This window comes from Apodemus sylvaticus, chromosome 6 (genome assembly GCF_947179515.1).
Source record: "Apodemus sylvaticus chromosome 6, mApoSyl1.1, whole genome shotgun sequence".
In the NCBI taxonomy this organism is placed as follows: Eukaryota; Metazoa; Chordata; class Mammalia; order Rodentia; family Muridae; genus Apodemus; species Apodemus sylvaticus.
Window position 1 is genome coordinate 118932543 of NC_067477.1, and position 18717 is coordinate 118951259.

At 43.9% G+C, this 18717-nt stretch overlaps 1 protein-coding gene and 1 non-coding gene across 2 annotated transcripts in view; both read right to left on the minus strand.

The window, feature by feature from the left end:
- The window catches only part of Wdr43 (WD repeat domain 43), a 42257-nt gene extending 35846 nt beyond the window's left edge, over positions 1–6411 (minus strand). Inside the window, exon 1 of the mRNA XM_052186328.1 lies at positions 6139–6411. Within this exon, the coding sequence (XP_052042288.1) occupies positions 6139–6363 (225 nt within the window). The 5' untranslated portion in view covers positions 6364–6411. The remainder of the gene's footprint in view (positions 1–6138) is intronic.
- An 11987-nt stretch (positions 6412–18398) lies between these two features.
- Trnac-gca (transfer RNA cysteine (anticodon GCA)) lies at positions 18399–18470 on the minus strand. Its single transcript has one exon. It is a non-coding gene; the product is annotated as a tRNA-Cys (tRNA).
- Positions 18471–18717: the final 247 nt, after the last annotated feature.

Genomic DNA, 18717 nt, shown 5'->3' on the forward strand with positions numbered 1-18717 from the left:
AAAGACTAATACTCTAGGAAAGGAACTTCTCTTACCCAAGCAGGATCTGGGCTCTACAAAGAAACTCAAAACAAACACAAATCCACTCTCAATTCAAGAATCATTGATGGAGCCAGGCGTTGGTGGTGCAGCAACTTGGGAGCACTTGGGAGGCAGAGGCAGGCAGATTTCTAAGTTCAAGGCCAACCTGGTCTACAGAGTGAGTTCCAAGACAGCCAGGGCTGCACAAAAAACCCTGTCTTGAAAAAACCAAAAAAGAATTACTGATGAAAGCTACAACTTTGCCTCTGCAGAGAAGAGGACCAAGGGATAGAAGCAGCAATGGCACAGCATGCCTGTAATCCAGCACCTGGGAGCTTCCTAAACAAGGCCAGGTGTTCCAGGCTAACCTAAGCTTTATAAGCTCCTCTCAAAATAATTAAGAAAGGCAGACAGGCAGATAGGTGATAGGGAGACAGATGTTAAATAGATAGACCACCTGAACAAAAATTTCTTTTTTGCCGGGTAGTGGCGGCACATGCCTGTAATCCCAGCACTTGGGAGGCAGAGGCAGATGGATTTCTGAGTTCGAGGCCAGCCTGGTCTACAGAGTGAGTTCCAGGACAGCCAGGGCTACACAGAGAAACCCTGTCTCTCTCTCTCACATATTATATATATATATATATATATATATATATATATATATATATATATATATGCTAGATAGGTGATAGGTAGATGTAGATAAGTCAATTGATCAATAGACTCCTAAAGCATATTTCCTTTTTTTTGTTGTCTTCAAAGAATACATTTGAAGAGTTTTACTTGTAGAACATTGATAAATAAAATAAAAATAAAAATAACAAAAGTAACTTTTCACTTAAACATCTTTGCAAGTTCCTAGAAATGTAGCTATATTAATAAATCCAACAGCAGTTAAAAAAAAAAGAAATATATGACAGTCTCAGCTTGAAACACTGAAGCTTCTGAATTAGGGAAAGGCTAAGCCCTATATCAGTTTCATGGTTTTTAAAGTGACTTTAATTGGCCCCAAAGCACAAATGTGATTTCTACACAAGGTTACGAGCAGAAACACCCCCCCACCCCCCCCCACACACACACACGGCACTAACCTAAATAGTTTCAGATTTTCGATTTTCAGTAAAGTGAAAGCAAATATTGTAAAATTAACTTCCTAATTCTGAAACACCTCACATTCACTAAAGGAGAAACCTAAGTTTCTCTATTTGAAAAAAAAAAAAAGTTTCGCTATTTAAAATTACTCTGTTTAAAACAATCTCAACCCAATACTGGAGCAGGGAAGATTTGAAAGAAGATCATGGACTCTAAGCTTGCCTGGTCTACAGAGTTCCACACTGGCCTGAGTAAATAACCCCATCTCAGAAACAAGTATGGAGTTTGGCACAGGGCTCAGGGTTAGAGCATTTTTGTAGCGCCTGCGCGCGCACGCGCACGCACACACACACACACACACACACACACACACACACACACACAAGTAAATGCATCTGCCAATGTTCAACATGGGAAGATGATCAGGTCCACCATATAACACATCAAACAAATCTGATGACCAATGTGCACTTTAGTAAAAGACAATGGCTTAAAAAATCGTTTCGTTGCATGTATGTCTGTAATGAGTGCCTACAGAGACAGGGTATTAGATTAGATCCTTGGTGCTCTGGCGATAGATAGGCATTTGTGAGCTACCCAAAGTGGGTGCTGAGATCCAAACTCAGGTCCTGTGACTAGGCCCTAAGTGCTCACTCCTAGCTCCTGTGTTACCTCACCACCTCCAAAACTAGTGTTATAAGTAAAATTCCACACATATAGTCCTGACTCCAGGTTTGATTCCAGCTCCATTCTAATACCATGCTCTCTAAACTTTACACACACTCTTCCTCCAGAAACCTCTTGCTTCTCAAAAGAAGTCAGACTGTGCAAGACCAGTAAATCCAGACTTGTTTGTCACAGCTGCTCCTTCTAAAGAAGTCAGCATCATGTCACCTGAACACTGACTGTACATATACAGCTGAAGGACTGAGAAAGGTCGTTGGTTCAAGTATCTGTCATTGGAAATCTGCATGAAGGCACCATGCAGAACTCTTTATTAGTTTATTAAAAGACTGATTTCTTAAAGAGCTTTCCAACGTGAGCTAAGAAATAAACACCAGAAGCCCACCTGATCCAGGGCGTCAGAAAGCTGAGGCAGCCACACATGTGACTTTAAAAACCAACCCGCTATAGGCAGGCTGAAGACAAGGATTTAAAAAGCATAAGCAGACGTCCAGAGTGTCAACAATTAAGCAATGACTTTTCAGGTTGAAACTGCAGAGTAAGAGTTTGTATACATATGGAGGCCCATACACACTCAAGGATACAAACAACATGAAAGGTTCACAAAAAGATCCAGGCATGACGATACACTCAGTAGGCAGAGACAGGCAAATCTCTGAGGCTCCTGTGGTCTACAAAGTGAGTTTTAGGATGACCAGGGCTGTTACGTAGAGAATCATGTCTCAAAAAAAAGTTTCACAGGAAAATGTATCCTCACCATGTCCTTCCCATTCCATTCTATCTCACTTAACGCTGTTATAGCCCGCTAAGCCTAGCTCACGACCCACTAATGCATTAAACTGATCTTAAACACTGACCCCAGACACTGAAAGTTATGTTCAATTTTTAGTAAGTAGTTTAAGTCTATTTTTTTACCTGTTTTAATGGTGTTTACTCTGGCATATGTATTTCATAGATAAGAGTGAAAAAGCATATATCTCATCAAATTACAAATATATCAAAACAAATGTTCTTCTACTAATAGAATCTAATCTGTAACCTTTACCTTCCTTTTGAAATGTAAGCACCTCCATACTGTCAGGAATACAGCTGAATAGTGAGTGAGTGCAGTATTCAAGAGCTGGGGCTGAAGAGAGCTTAAACTTTTCCGAGCACTCTCACCAGTCTCCCGTCCTGCTTTAATGCCATCTAATGCCAGAAATGCCCTGCCCTTCAGTCAGGTTCTAAGCTTTATGTGTTCATGGTTCCACAAAGCATCTGGATGCAAGCTGTGGTCCCAACATCAGACAGGGCTGGACTCCCAGGTTCTACTACCAGAGGATGAAGAGAGACAAGTTTGAGAGAAGGGTGGTGGGGAACAAAAGATCAATGTCTAGGTGGTTTAACTCACGGCTCGAGCCCCCTACCAGTGTAACAGCTTCAGTACAAACATAAACCAAAGAAGCACTGAGAGATCATGGCATAACCTTTAAGGCCTTAGGAGCAATCTTTAAATGGAAAAAAGCAATCTAGCCTTTTAAACATTTATGAAATGCCACAACCTTATTCAAGAAGCACAGTATGAATTTACCTTTCTCTACTGGTAGAGTATCAGACATTGTCCTTTGTAGCAAACCGCCAATAACTAAGCCAAGTGCAGGACACTCATACATACTGCTTTACATTACAGAATACAGCACTACATAAGGACATGCGTCTAGACAGAACATTCACTGGTTCATACGAAAACCACTTACTATGGACCAAGTCTCACTATATCAGTCATCATATATTATTATCTCATTTAATCCTAAAAGCTCTGGAAGTAGGATAGTATGTCTATGTCCACACCTGAGAGTAAATCCCAGCCAGACTGTACCAATATGCTGGGAACATGGGCTTTATAACATCATTTTTATGTCTCATACTTTAAACACTCAAAAATGTAAAATAAATACCTTTAGTATGATGAGCGTCTGAGTACTTAAACTAGCAGGGCACACAATCCCGTGAGCCCAAACCAGAGCTTGAGCCGCAAACTTTGACCCACAAACTACTGGAACCTATAAGGCCACCCGAGCACAAAGCAGACCACTTAGTTCCAGTTAAACTGCTTCTCTAATTGTTCAAGTAAAAGGGATGCTTAGCAAGTCATATACTCAGGCTGGGAACTGCCTATCTCTGCAGACATCCTGGCTCTGATTCCATGCTAAACTGTAAGGGTACTACTTAATAGTGGAAGGATTGGGACCCCAGTGCCACCACTTTATTAGTGACCAAGGCTTTACTTATCCCCTCCCCAATTAGTTTCTTGAGCTCTGATTGCTTTTCTGCTCTGATTTTGGGGTGCTATTGATTAAATCCAGGACTTTTCATGTGCTAGGCAAATATTCTTTGAGCTACATCCCAGCCTAAGTCAGTTTATTTTAAATGCACTAATTCCTGGACATTTAGGGTTACATAGCAAAAATGGCAACATATAGATAAAAGGAAAATGAAACTTACTAACACCTGAGAAGCAGGGAGGGCTTGCCAGGACTGACTGCAAGGGCTCTGAGTATGCTAATTGCATGCTCCTCTGCACAGCACACCCAGGGCACCCCTAGGGCTTCATAACCAGGACTCCATCAGAAGTATTGTCTACAGAGTGTGTTCCAGGATAGCCAGGGCTACACAGAGAAACCCTGTCTCAAAAAACCAAATCCAAAAAAAAAAAAAAAAGGCTTTTATCAACCGGGCGTGTGGTGGCACACACCTTTAATCCCAGCACTTGGGAGGCAGAAGCAAGCGGATTTCTGAGTTTTAGGCCAGCCTGGTCTACAGAGTGAGTTCCAGGACAGCCAGGGCTACACAGAGAAACCCTGACTCGAAAACAACAAATTTAAAAAAAAAAAAAAAAGCTTTTGTCCCTATTGTATCACAGTGGATGGATATATAAAAAATCCGAACCATGATTTTTGAAATTTGGGTTTTGTTCTGGGGCATAGAAGACTGGAGTGAATCTTTTGTTGTCTGTTGCAGACAACAAGAACTTTGAAGTTTTTTGAAGAACTTTGAGTTCCGAGTCTAGTTCCTTTTGGTCTTTATAGAAACTGCTTGCTTTCACATACCTTGCACGACTAACTACACAAATACAAGATAATAACACCAATAATAATTAGCACTGCACTAGAGACACTGTACGCTACTCTAAGTGATTATCCTCATGTTATCAATAGGAAACAAAAGAACACGATTATTACAGAGGCTGAACTCCTACTTACAGCCTGGCCACAAGCACTTACCTAACTGCTCTGTATTTCTGAGTGTTAGCATTCTCACCACTTTACAGGGCTGTCAAATTAAAAACTGTATAAACTAAAAAGTTCAGCAGCTCTAATGCTTTTTCACAAATCTGATTATGTTTGATTTATAGGGCCTGATACCTGCTCTTTGTCACCAAGAGAAACTCAAGATGTAGCTTAGTCACACAAGTTAGATAAAAGCTAAATTTATGTGTTGGAAGTTTTCTCTAGTGATGGGAAGGTGTAAGCTATCCCAAACACTAACTTTGTAACTTTTACACCAGTAACAGCAAAACGTCACATACTTTAGAATACCTTTTACACCAGTTCCAGACCAGTTTCTTACCTACTGCCTAACTGCAGGAACCACGTGCGTGCTAAGATGTAACCGAGTGAGTCAACAGTGAACAGCATTTACCTGACATCGAAAAGGATTCCCTAGCTAAGCAGTTTCCCAACTATGAGAAAATACACCAGGACGTACATCATATGCCCTAAACCAAGCGACTCTACTATTTCACTTTACCTCTGCTGAGAATTATTAGAACCTAGAAAAGAGTTTGTGGGACGACGAATCCCACAACCTAGAGACAGAGAGAAGAGAGAACACGTGTTGAACACGCATCCGAGTAAAGGGGCTCCCGGAAGGAAGAAAACAAGACGTGCGCATTCCAACTGCCCAGAGCAAAACCAATACCCGGTTTGGGATGCGGAAGCGCGTGAGGGTCCTAAAGTGCGCACAGAGTAGCTCTGATGGGACACGCTGAGGACCCAGGCCTGGAAGTCTGAGACCGCCCCCGGGGGGCAAAGGCTTCGGTGAACATGGCGGCCCAGGGGCAGCGGGGCGCAGATCTCATGGAGACCGCGGGATCGGGCCGCACCCTCTCACAGACCCCCTGGGGGGAGGCCGCACTTTCAAGCACCCGCACTGGCCCAGGGCGCGCCGCTGTCCCGCTCCGCGCCTCTTCACCCGGGCCGCCCAGAGCCACGCGCGACGTGGTGCCACGCGCCGCCCAGCCCGGGATGCCGCAGCCTGGCCAGGAGGGCGCCCTCCCCATCGCCGTCCCGCTCACTCTACCTTGGCCTGCAGCCGTGCTGGCGCCCAGGCCAGGCAGGTGCAGGTACCGCTTAGGTGCGATGAAGGCACGTATTCCTGGTGCAGCCGGTTGTTCGCTGTCTCCCACACTCGCAAGTGGCCGTCGCTAGAGGCTAAAGCGAAGTAGGCTTGACTGTCCGGCGAGAAGGCGCAGGGGAGCCCCGCCGGGGCCAAGGGGTCGCAGACACCGCCGCCACCAGCCGCCATTGCTGCTCTGGCTCGGCAGCAGCCACGTGTTCGCCTGGGCGCAGGCGCACCGGCGTGGGGCGGGGCCTGGAGAGAGGAAGTGGGGCGGAGGGAACGCTGAGAGCCCAGGGAGTGGCTGATCGTGACGCACTTGAGCGTTGATCCAGGCTCACCCTGTGGACGGTGGCTCAGTGGGGCCTATCTTAACTTGCTCTGAAACGGAAGAGCGTGGGAAGTGATTTGCGTACTACAGAACAAGACCCTTTTTAAAAATATATATATTCGTCCTGTGAAACAAGTAGAGGAAATGTTTAAAAGAATGTTTACTTACATCTTCAAGATTGTAACAACTCCATGTTTCTTCTTAGCCTTTTTGAGGACGTAGTCATGTACATACATAATTATCCAATCATAGTACTATCCAAGTTATAGTTGGGCTTGAAAAACCAAGATGCCTCTTTTATCTATGTTACACAGAGATACTATTGGAAATGAGAGGTCAAGTTGAATGTAAATAAAGAATCTGGGCGTGGTGCCTTATGCCTTTGATCCTAGCAATCTGGAAGGCAGCAATAGGTGGATCTCTGAGTTCCCGATCACCCAAGTCAACAGAGTTCCAGAGCTACAAAGAGAAACCCTGTCTCAAAAAAACAAACATACCGCCATCTGGATGTGGTGGCACAGCCTTTTAATCCCAGCACTTTACATTTCCCTGATGACTAAGGATACTGAACATTTCTTTAAGTGCTTCTCAGCCATTCGAGATTCCTCAGGTGAGAATTCTCTGTTTAGCTCTATACCCTATTTTTTAAATAGGATTATTTGATTCTTTGGAGTCTAATTTCTTGAGTTCTTTGTATATTTTGGATATTAGCTATCTATCAGATGTAGAGGTAAAGATTTTGTCCTATTGACAGTGTCTTTTGCCTTACAGACGCTTTGCAATTTTATGAGGTCCCATTTGTCGATTCTTGATCTTACGGCATAAGCCATTGGCGTTCTGTTCAGGAAATTTTCCTCTCTTCCCATGTAGTTGAGGCTCTTCCCCACTTTCTCTTCTATTAGATTCAGTTTATCTGGTTTTATGTGGAGGTCCTTGATCCACTTAGAAGAAATGTTTTTGGGGGTTTTTGTTTTGTTTTGTTTTTTTGAGACAGGGTTCTCTGTGTAGTCCTGGAACTACACAGGCTGGCCTCCAACTCAGAAATCTACCTGCCTCTGCCTCCCGAGTGCTGGGATTAAAGGCATGTGCCACCACTGCCCGGCTAGCATTGGATATGAAGACAAAAGATTTTATAACTCAGGGATATGGGTTTTCCAAATGGGAGATTTGGCAGTCAAAAATAGGCAGACTTATAGGAGCAGAAGATACACATAACAAGTTAATCATAATGACCTCCCCAAACTAAGCCATGACTGCAAGGTGGTCGTAACATCAGGTAGTCATAACAACCCTTTTGAAACAAAGGTAGGGTTGCAAGATAGTTATTAATTTTTTTTAAAAAAAATATATAATTTCCATTCCTGGAACAGTCAGTACAGAACCAGTAGTTAAAGGTTACAGTGGGCCGGGCACTGGTGGCGCACGCCTGTAATCCCAGCACTCTGGGAGGCAGAGGCAGGCGGTTTTCTGAGTTCGAGGTCAGCCTGGTCTACAGAGTGAGTTCCAGGACAGCCAGGGCTATACAGAGAAACCCTGTCTTGAAAAAACCAAATCCAAAAAAAAAAAAAAAGTTTACAGTAGGGCATAGCCCAATCCTTGAGAAACAAAGATTTAATCATAAACAGGAGTGAACCTAGTCTGTCTTTATTAAAACATGGCTTTTATTGCTGTGGTAAGCCTGCCCATAGTTTTGTTTGGAAAAATGTGTATTTGGAAACTTTGTTTTTTTGTTTTGTTTTTGAGACAGGGTTTCTCTGTGTAGCCCTAGCTGTCCTGGAACTTACTCTCTGGACCAGGCTGGCTTCGAACTCAGAAATCTACCTGCCTCTGCTTCCCAAGTGCTGGGATTAAAGATGTGTGCCACCACCACCACCACCACCACCCGGTGGATTTGGAACTTTGAACTTAGTGGGGCTTAATGAGCTATCCTAGTAGGAATATTAGAAGACTCTTTTGTCTGTCAGTGACTTGAACTGTGCAGACCTGGCCCAAGAGGTTTCAGTGGAAAAGAATTTCAAAATGTAGCCTAGAGGCTGTTTTGTGGTATTTTGGTGAAGAACATGGCTGCCTTTTGCCCTTGTCTGAAGAGTCTGCCTGGGACTAAGGTGAAGAGACCCAGATTAATTGCATTGACAAAGAAATTCTCAGAAATGCCCATCATAGATGGGCATTCTCTGGGTAAGGCTCATGAAGAGCATTTTGAACAAGCCTAGCAAGCTGAGAAAGTAAAAATACAAAATATGTGGCTTCAGTATTAAAAGAGCTCCAGGAAGTGAAATGCAGCTGAATCCTGTGTTCAAGGATATTAGGTGGAATTAAGGGAGCAGTGACAGTGGGACCAGACCCCACCCAGCTAATTTTATGTCAAGGCCTGGTGGTACAAGCCTTTAATACCAGGAGGCAAAGACAAGCAGATCTCTAAATTCAAGGCCAGCCTGGAAAAGAGCAAGTTCTAGATGAAGAAAACCTTACGTCCAGACTTAATGCTACACTCCTTTAATCCCAGAGCCATGCAGATCTCTGAGTTCACGGTCAGTCTACAGAGCAAGTTCCAGGGCAGCTAAGCTTAGGCAGTGAAGGAGTTGGAAAACAGAAGGATGGTGATAGAATAAAGAGGCCCACATTCCAGCCTCAGCAAGCAGCAGAACATGGCAGCTTCAGCCATGTGATTCTGTCTTTAGACTCAAGAATAGAAGGGACTACTGTGACAATTGGCGCTGGTTACCTAGAGCTAAGAAATTGGCAGTGATTAAGAAGAGACCAGCATCCCTGAGATGAAATCCTCTTGGAAGTGTTTTCTGAGAACACAAAGAAGCTGTGTTCCAGAGATAGCCAAGGTTGTACCTCATGCTGCAGCTGTACTTGGTACTGTGTAAGAGTCACCCAGGTGGTACTGGTTTTGAAGGCATGAAGGGGCCATGAAGAGCAGCTGAGGCTTGGCACTGTGAGAGGCCATGGAAGGCCATTGGTGAAGGTATGGCCTCTGTTGCAGTTGACTGTGCAGGACTTGAAGGGGTGCAAGGGATGTGAGCTTGGCACCATGAAGGGAGCCTGTGAGAAGGAAGGTAAAGCCTTGCTGCAGTGGAAGACCCCGGTGTATTGGAGAAGCCAATACCATGGATGACCAACAAGAACAGCAGCAGCAGTGGAGTGGATCAACCTGAGCTTAGAGTGCTACAGAGGACAGAGCTGCAGAAGAGACACCAGCCCTTTGGAGGAGCCCAGAAGATTGTGTGGATCCCAGATATTGAAAAACGAAACTCTAACTTTGAAGTTGCCTTGGAGACCCCAAGATGTTTGAGATGCCAGAGCCATGGGATATCTGCTGAGGAAAACTGCTAACAGGGAGTGGAACCAGCCCAGGAGACAGAAGTTTGTTGCAGTCAACAAAGATGAAAAAGGAGTTGAAGATCGGAAGACTGCTTCAACATCAGACATGGAGATGCAGAGTTTGGAGTTTGCCCAGCTGGTTTCCTGTCTTGCTTTGGAGCTTACAGTTAAGTGATTGGATAAATCTCAGAAGAGACCTTGAACTTTGGAATTTTTACATTGTTGAGGACTGGAGAGGTGGTTCAGCTGTTTTGAGCACAGAGGCTGTTCTTCCAGAGGTCCTGGGTTCAGTTCCCAGCAACCACATGATGGCTCACAACCATGTGTAATGTGCTCACATACATAAAATAAATAAATCTTAAAAAAAAACAAACATTGTTGAGACAGCTATAGCGTATGAGGGCTTTGGAAGTTGGACTAAATGTATTTTTTATTACTCTATGGATAGGTATGGCCCCCATAGTCTTGTGTGTTTGAACAAGCCTATGGGGCCAGGAAGTGGAATGTGATGGTTTGTATGTGCTCAGCCCAGGCAGTGGCACTATTAGAGGGTACAGGCCTGTTGGAGTAGGTGTGACCTTGTTGGAGTAGGTGCGTCACTGTGTGGCTTTAAGACCCTCATCCTAGCTGCCTGGAAGTCAGTATTCTGCTAGCAGCCTTCAGATGAAGATGTAGAGCTCTCAGCTCCTCCTGCACCATGCCTGCCTGGATGCTGCCCTGCTCCCACCTTGATGATAATGAACTGAGCTGCTGAACCTATAAGCCAGCCCCAATTAAATGTTGTCCTTTATAACACTTGCCTTGGTCCTGGTGTCTGTTCAGGGCAGTAAAACCCTAGCTAAGACAAAGCCTAAGATGAAGGCAGGCTAGTTGTTAAATACCATGACATGGGTAAACCTGGAGGTTGGCATTATACCAACTGTGGATGTCAATCACAGAACCAGGACTGCATGGCTTCACGTATATGGCATCAAAAATAGAAGCAGTTTGGTAGAAACTGAGTCAAATGGTGGTTAAAAGAACAAGGGGAGGGAAACTTAATAAAAGAAAATAGGGACTAGAGATGGCTCAACAACTAAGAGAAATGGCTTCTCTTCCAGAGTACCCAAGTTGAATTCCCAGTACCTACATGGTGGCTCACAACTATCTGTAACTCTATTTCCAGGGGATTAGATGCCCTCTTCTGGCCTTCATGGTTACCAGGCATGCAAGTGGTGCATAGACACATATGCAGGCAAAACACCTATGTATTTTAAAAAATTAAATTAGAATGCATTTGGCAATATTTCTGCTTCTATTTAATAAAATAGTTTGAGAAGTATTGGTACTAGTTCTTCCTTGAAAGTCGTTAGAATTCTTTGCTACAACTGTCTGGCTTTTGTTGGTTGGTAGACTTTTAATAACTGCTTCTACCTCCTTAATTGTTTACTTGATCTTGATTTAATTTCTGTAAGTTGGCCAGGCAGTGGTGGCACACGCCTTTAATCCCAGCACTTGGGAGGCAGAGGCAAGCAGATTTCTGAATTTGAGGCCAGCCTGGTCTACAGAGTGAGTTCCAGGACAGCCAGAGTTACACAGAGAAACCCTATCTTGAAAAACCAGAAAAAAAAATTTTCTATAAGTTGTATCTATCAACGAGATTGTCCATCTCGTTTAGATTTCCCAATTTTGTGGAGTACAGGGTTTTACAGTAAGACCTAATGATTCTTTGGATTCTTAAGTGTCTTTTACTGTTACGTTCCCCTTTTATGATTACATTAATTTGGACTGTCTCTCTGCCTTTTAGTTAATTTGGCTAAGGGTCTGCATTTGAATATAGAAGGATACAAATAAATTCACGATTATCACTCTGCACAAAACTCAAGTCCAAGTGCATCAAAGATCTCAGTATAAAAGCAGATACACTAAATCTAATAGAGAATAAAATGGGGAACTGCCTTGAATACATTGGCACAGGAGACAATTTCCTGTACAGAAGACCAGTAGCTCAGGCACTAAGATCAACAACAAATGGGACCTCATGAAATTGAAAGGCAAAAGGACACTGTCAATAGATCAAAACGACAGCCTACGGAATGGGAAAAGATCTTGACCAGCCCTACATCCAACAGAAGACTAATATCCAAAATATATAAAGAACTTAAAAATTAGATACCAACAAACCAAATAGCCCAATTTTAAAAATTGGACACAGAGCTAAACAGAGAATTCTCAACAGAGGAATCTCTAGTGGCTGAGAAACAACAAGGGCTGGAGAGATGGCTCAGCGGTTAAGAGCACTGACTGCCCTTCCAGAGATCCTGAGTTCAAATCCCAGCAACCACCTGGTGGCTCACAACCACTGTGATGGAATCCGACACTCTTCTGGTGTGTGTCTGAAGACAGCTGTGGTGTACTAATATAAATAAAAATAAATAAATCTTAAAAAAAAAAAAAAAGAAATGTTGCGGGTGGTGGTGGCACACACCTTTAATCCCAGCACTTGGGAGGCAGAGGCAGGCATATTTCTGAGTTCGAGGCCAGCCTGGTCTACAGAGTGAGTTCTAGGACAGCCAGGGCTATACAGAGAAACTCTGTCTTGAAAAACCATAAAGAAAGAAAGAAAGAAAGAAAGAAAGAAAGAAAGAAAGAAAGAAAGAAAGAAAGAAAGAAAGAAAGAAAGAAAGAAAGAAAGAAAGAAAGAAAGAAAGATGTTCAACATCTTTAGTCATCGGGGAAATGCAAATCAAAGTGACTCTGAGACTCCATCTTACACTCATCTTCAAAGCCTGCTTCACTAAGGGGTTTTAAGTGCTTCAGCCTCCTTCTAACCCACCAACCAGAGGAGGGAGAAAAGAAGGTTAAGAGGAAAAAGTGTTGAGGACCTTTCAGAAGTAGTTCCTTGGGGGTGATTACAGCTTCCAGAAAAACATCAAGTGACACAACTTAGTTGTTAAAAAAAATCAGAAATGTCCACTTGGCCTGTTAGAATGGCTAAGATCAAAAACTCAAGGGACAGCTCATGTTGGCAAGAGCAAGGGGACCACTCCTCCATTGCTGGTGGGAGTGAAAACTTGTACAATCACTTTGGAAATCTGGCAGTTTCTCAGAAAATTAGGAATAGTTCTACCTCAAGACCCAGCTATACTACTCCTGGGCATATACCCAAAAGATTCTCCAACATTCCACAAAGACACTCATTCAACTATCTTCATAGCAGCTTTATTCGTAATAGCTGGAAACTGGGAACAACCTAGATGTCCCTCAATTTACGAATGGATAAAGAAAATGTGATACATTTACACAATGAGATACTATTCAGCTATGAAAAACAAAGACATCAGGAAATTTGCGGGCAAATGGATGGAACTAGAAACTATCATAGTAAGTGAGGTAACCCAGCTAAGAAAGAAACACATGGTAGTCGCTTATAAGTGGATATTAGCCACAAAGTACAGGATAACCATGCTACAATCCAGAGACCTAAAGAAGCTAAGTAACAAATAGGGCCCAAGGGAGGATGCTTGAATCTCACTCAGAAATGGAAATAAAATAGGCATCAGAGGTAGATGAAGAGAGGGAACTGGGCGAGAGGGGGTGGGGACTGGAATGGGGATGGGGACCAGGTATGGGGAAGGGGAGGGGAAGAGGGCTGGGGGAGAGGAAGGAAATCAGTGGGAAGGCATCTCTGGGACAAACTGGAGACTTGGGAGGGTGGATGCTCCAGGTAGTCTTTGGAAGTGACCCAAGCTGAGACTCTTAGCAGCTGGAAATATGGAAACTAAAGTGGCCACCTCCTGTAGCCAGGTGGGACTTCCAATAAAGGGAGAAGGGACACCAACTCACCCACAAAACCTTTTACCAAAAAATGTGTCCTGCCTACAAGATATGCAGGAGTAAAGATGGCGCAGAGCCTGAGGGAATGGCCAACTAATGATTGGCCCAACTTGAGACCCACCCCATGAGAGAGCAAGTCAACCCCGGACACTGTTGATGATATTCTGCTGCGCTTACAGACAGGAGTCTAGCACAACTGTCTCCTGAGAGGCTTCATCCAGCAGTGGATGGAAAAGATGCAGAGGCCCATAGCCAAACATCAGGGGGAACTTGAGGAGTCTTGTGGAAGAGTGGAGGGAAAGATAGAGGGAGTCATAGGGGTCAAAGACACCACAAGAAGACCCACAGAGTCAACTGAACTGGGCTCATGGGGGCTCACAGAGACTAAGCTACCAACCAAAGAGCATGCGTGGGCTGGAACTAGGCCCCCTGTACATTTGTAGCAGATGTGCAGCTTGGTCTTCATGTGAGTCCAGTAACAACTGGAGCGGGGGCTGTCTCTGACTCTGTTGCCTACCATTGGATCCCCGTCCCCTAACTGGGCTGCCTTGCCTGGCCTCCATGGAGGAAGATGTGCTTAGTCTTGCTGCTACTTGATGTTGGTACCCTTGTGGGGGCGGGGATACTCTGAGGAGAATGAGAGGACGTAATTGGGGAAGAGGTATGTGATAGTGGCCTAGGAGGAGAGGAGGGAGGGGGCTGAGAGAAATCTGGATGTAAAGTGAATAAATTAATTAATTAGCTAATTAATTTTAAAAAGCATAACAAAACAAAAACAAATTTAAAAAATAAAGAAATGCCCACAAATGATGAACACTGTGGGTGAGATCAGACTTGAAAAATACATCACTGAACAATTCAAGAGGAGATTCTGAGAAAGAAAGGGCAAAAAATTACTATGAGATCTGTCTTATCAGAATGTGAAAGCTAGAGGGTAATCAAACTAGGTCAAACCACTAAGGGATAATAGAATTTGAAGTCAGAAAACACAGCTATCAGGAGAGCAGAAGAGAGGTGCTTTCCGGTGTATGGGGTGTCAAAGACTTTACTTCCTAAGTTCTTGTGGGAAGTGAGTGAAGGGTGATGTTCTCTACCAGAAAGAGAGCAGATTAGGAAGAAAAAGATGGAATATAGGAAGCATGGAGAACTAACAAGGAGAGCAATCCGCAGTCAAGGGAGACGCCGTAGGACAGGGCTAGCTGATGAACACAAGAGGATCCAACGTCTTTGAGGAACAGAAGAGGGTGAGAAGGACAAAACACCATGTGAATGCGGGTATGGGCGGAGCATCATACAGCTGGAAGCCGGTCAGCTGGGTCATGATGGACTTTGCAATTACCCACTGATTATGACAAAACAATTAAAACGTGCAGAAAAGAACAAACAACTATAAAATATATGATTACATTGTTGAATCTTATGACATCACCTTCCTAATGCTGCGGCTCTTTAATACAGTTCCTCATGTTGTTGTGACCCTGAACCATAAAATTATTTTCATTGCTAGTTCCTAACTGTAATTTTACTATTGCTATGAATCGTAATGTAAATGTTTTCTAGCGGTCTTGAGTGACCTTGTGAAAGGCTAGTTCAGCCTCCAAGTGGTCATTACCTGTAGGCTGAGCATTACTGATTTACCCATTGGCTGAGGATCACCGATTTAAACTCTCCTGGGGTTGATACATTGGGAACACTGGGACTGAACCTACAGTCGCATGCCCGCTGGGCAAACAAAGCAGATCCTAACTACATCCTCAACCTTCTATGTAGTTTTCCCCTTTTTTGGAGGGATAAGTCTCACTAACTTGCCCTGCTTGGTCTGAAATTCATTCTGTAAATTAGGCAGGCCTTGGACAGAGTGATCTTCCTACCTCTGCCTCCTGAATAAACGAGGTTATAGACCTGCATCGCCAGGCCTGGGTTCATTTAAAATATTGTGACTGAAGAGATGGCTCAGAGGTTAAGAGCACTGACTGACTGCTCTTCCAGAGGTCCTGAGTTCAATTCCCAGCAACCACATGATGGCTCACAACCATCTGTAATTAGGATCCGATGTCCTCTTCTGGTGTGTCTGACAGCGACAGTGTACTCATATACATAAAATAAGTAAATCTTTAAAAAAAAATAAAATGTTAAAGAGTTATTTTAGAGCTGGGAAGAATGCTTGCTCTGAGGAACTTTGCTCAGCACCATGTCAAAAGCCAGGCATGGTGGCAGGCTTATAATTCCAGTGCCAGGAAGGCAGAGATTGAAGTGAGGGCTCTATCCCAATTAGTGAGTCAGTGACAGACACTACCTCAAATGAGGTGGAAGGTATTCCGGAATAACACACCAAAGGTTGTTCTCTGGCCTCCACACAGACACACACGTGCATGTGCATCCTGAACACACACTCGCGCGCGCACACACACACTTCAAAAGGCTTTAAAACAGTTTTAAACACGGATGCCAGTGTCCTTGGACACCACAAGCTCCACTGGAGCTGGAGTGACAGGAGGTTGTGAGCTCCCTGACGTGGGTGCTGTGCCTGAGCTGGAAACTGAACTCAGAGCAGCATCGACTTTGTCTTTTTGAGACAGGGTCTCTCTATGGAGGCCTTGCTGTCCTGGAGCTCTCTCTGTAGACCAGGATGGCCTTGAACTCACAGACATGCTCCTGTCTTTGCCTCCCAAGTGCTGGGGTGGAGGGCATGTGCCACCATGCTCTGCCAATTATTCTCAGGGTCTAAGCTCAGGGCCTTGTGCTTGCTAGGCGTGTATGCTATCATTGCGCTAAATCCTAACTCCTGAGTATGCACTCTTAACCAATGAGTCATCTCTCTAGTCTCCTAAAAAAAAAAAAAAAAAAAAAAAACAAACAAAGCTCTGCTATGTGGCTCAGTGAAACCCAAAATCCAGTGGCAAATAGTACTCATACGACTACAGTTATCTGAGCATTGAATATCAATGTAGCTAGAACTGTGGTAAGATAGCTCTGGGAAACACAGGTAGGAAACGGAATGCATGGGTCATTAATGGAATACAATGGAGGGAGGTGGCTAAAATCTCAGCTGCATCATGAGACGGCAATAATAAATGATGCATATAGCTGAAAAATCCACACTACTAATAAAAGAATGTAGTTGAGCAATTATAGTCATTTTGGAAAACTTAAATGTAAACAACTGGAGATTATCTTTTTTTTTTTTTTAAAGAAAACTTCCACCGGGTGCACGCCTTTAATCCCAGCTCTTGGGAGGCAGAGGCAGGCAGATTTCTGAGTTTGAGGCCAGCCTGGTCTACAACAGACTGAGTTCCAGGACAGCCAGGGCTACACAGAGAAACCCTGTCTTGAAAAAATAAAACAAAACAAAACAAAAAAAAAATAGAAAAAAAGAAAACTTACCAAAATTGAATTTTTTAAAGTATGTTTAGAAGAAAACTAAAATTAAGTATGGAGAAAAAAGCTGCACGGCGCCTTTCAGGGACTTATCCAGCTCTAAGTCCAGTTGTGGCGATTCTATGCTCTGAGAACTTCTCTGTGAACAAGGTCATGCAGGCTAGTTTTTCTGGCGCACGGCATTCTCTCCACAAGTGACGTGCAAGCCGAATCTTTCTGCCTCCATGACTTCCCAAACCTCACTGCTCTCTGCATTCTTCCTGCAGCACAGACAACAGGGGAAAGCCGCTCTTCTTCCTTGTCGGGATGATAGTGGATTATAGAAATTTGAAAACTGCCACAGGGTTGGGATGGTGGGGGCAGGGTGGTGGTGGCAGCAGTGGCAGTTTTCGCTTAGTCTCAGCCGTTAGGAGGCAGAGGCAGACAGATTTCTTGAGTCTTAGGCCGGTCTGGTCTACAGAATGAATGAGTTCTGGGACAACCAGGACTACAAAGAGAAACTCTGCCTCAAAAAAACAAAAGCAAAACTGCAGAAAGGAGATATTGTCTAAAAAGTGACATTTGCATAGATGCGTCCATTTAAGGGATGTGAAAACATAAACTTTGGGACCCTCTTCTCTGATCTCTGAGCAGAGGAACTGATACTGTAGCTAAGTAGTTAAGTGACTGAGTCCTCTCTTCTCCCTGTCTCTGAGCATTGGTCTGTTTTCCTATGTCAAGGTGCATCACAGCAAATGTATATTGCCAGCAAGGGAAGTACTATGGCTTTGGTTTGCAACTTTCCTTTATTCAGTCCTGCTAGGACTTTAGGGATATGATCGGGATAAGAGAGATCTATTCTCTGAACCCAACAGCATAATGAAGCAGCCTAGAGGACAGACACTGTGGCCAACAATCGGCCTGTTAGTGAAGGAAAACAAAGTATCCTGGAGTGGAGGGTGTGCAGGGAGGTCTGCCTGTCTCTGCTCGCCTAGGATCAGAAATGCATACAGAAATGTGTGTCACCATGCCCTGATTTAAAAGAAATATTGGAGGGAGGGAGGAAGGGAGGAAGGGAGGGATGGAAATGCATCCTACAAAATATGTGTGAGTACCAGAGGTGGGCACCATGAAAGTCTGTTTTTCCACCGGGATCCTACAATATCCCACATATATTGCAAATTTTCAATATATATGTATGGTATTGCCTGATTCTCAATAAACTTGTAGGCGGGCTAATGATAAATAATTTGAGTGCAGAAGGTAACTTCAGTTTTAAGAAGCGTTTATTTAGGTCTCTTTGGGGACAGGGTGGCTAAAACAGTTGTGTTGATTTTTTTTTTTAAAGCTCTGTTAAACAAGCACACAAGTTTTTCCAAAAACTGTAGCAAGGGGGCACCTGGATTTGAACCAGGGACCTCTTGATCTGCAGTCAAATGCTCTACCACTGAGCTATACCCCCAGCAACTGTTGTTATTTGACTCTGCCTTTGTGGACACTCTAGACCTCGGGCTGAGGTTGAATAGACAGTCCCTAGTCATTCGAAAAGGACCTGCCAGTTATGAGCAAGGTGTGCGGGTCAGCAAGCAGTGACGCCCGACCAACGTTCTCTGGGCTAGATTACTTTTAACTCTTGGGGGTGACAGATGACGTTCCTGTCCACCAATAGCAACTTTGACCTGGTAGAAGACTTTCCAGGTTCCACAGAG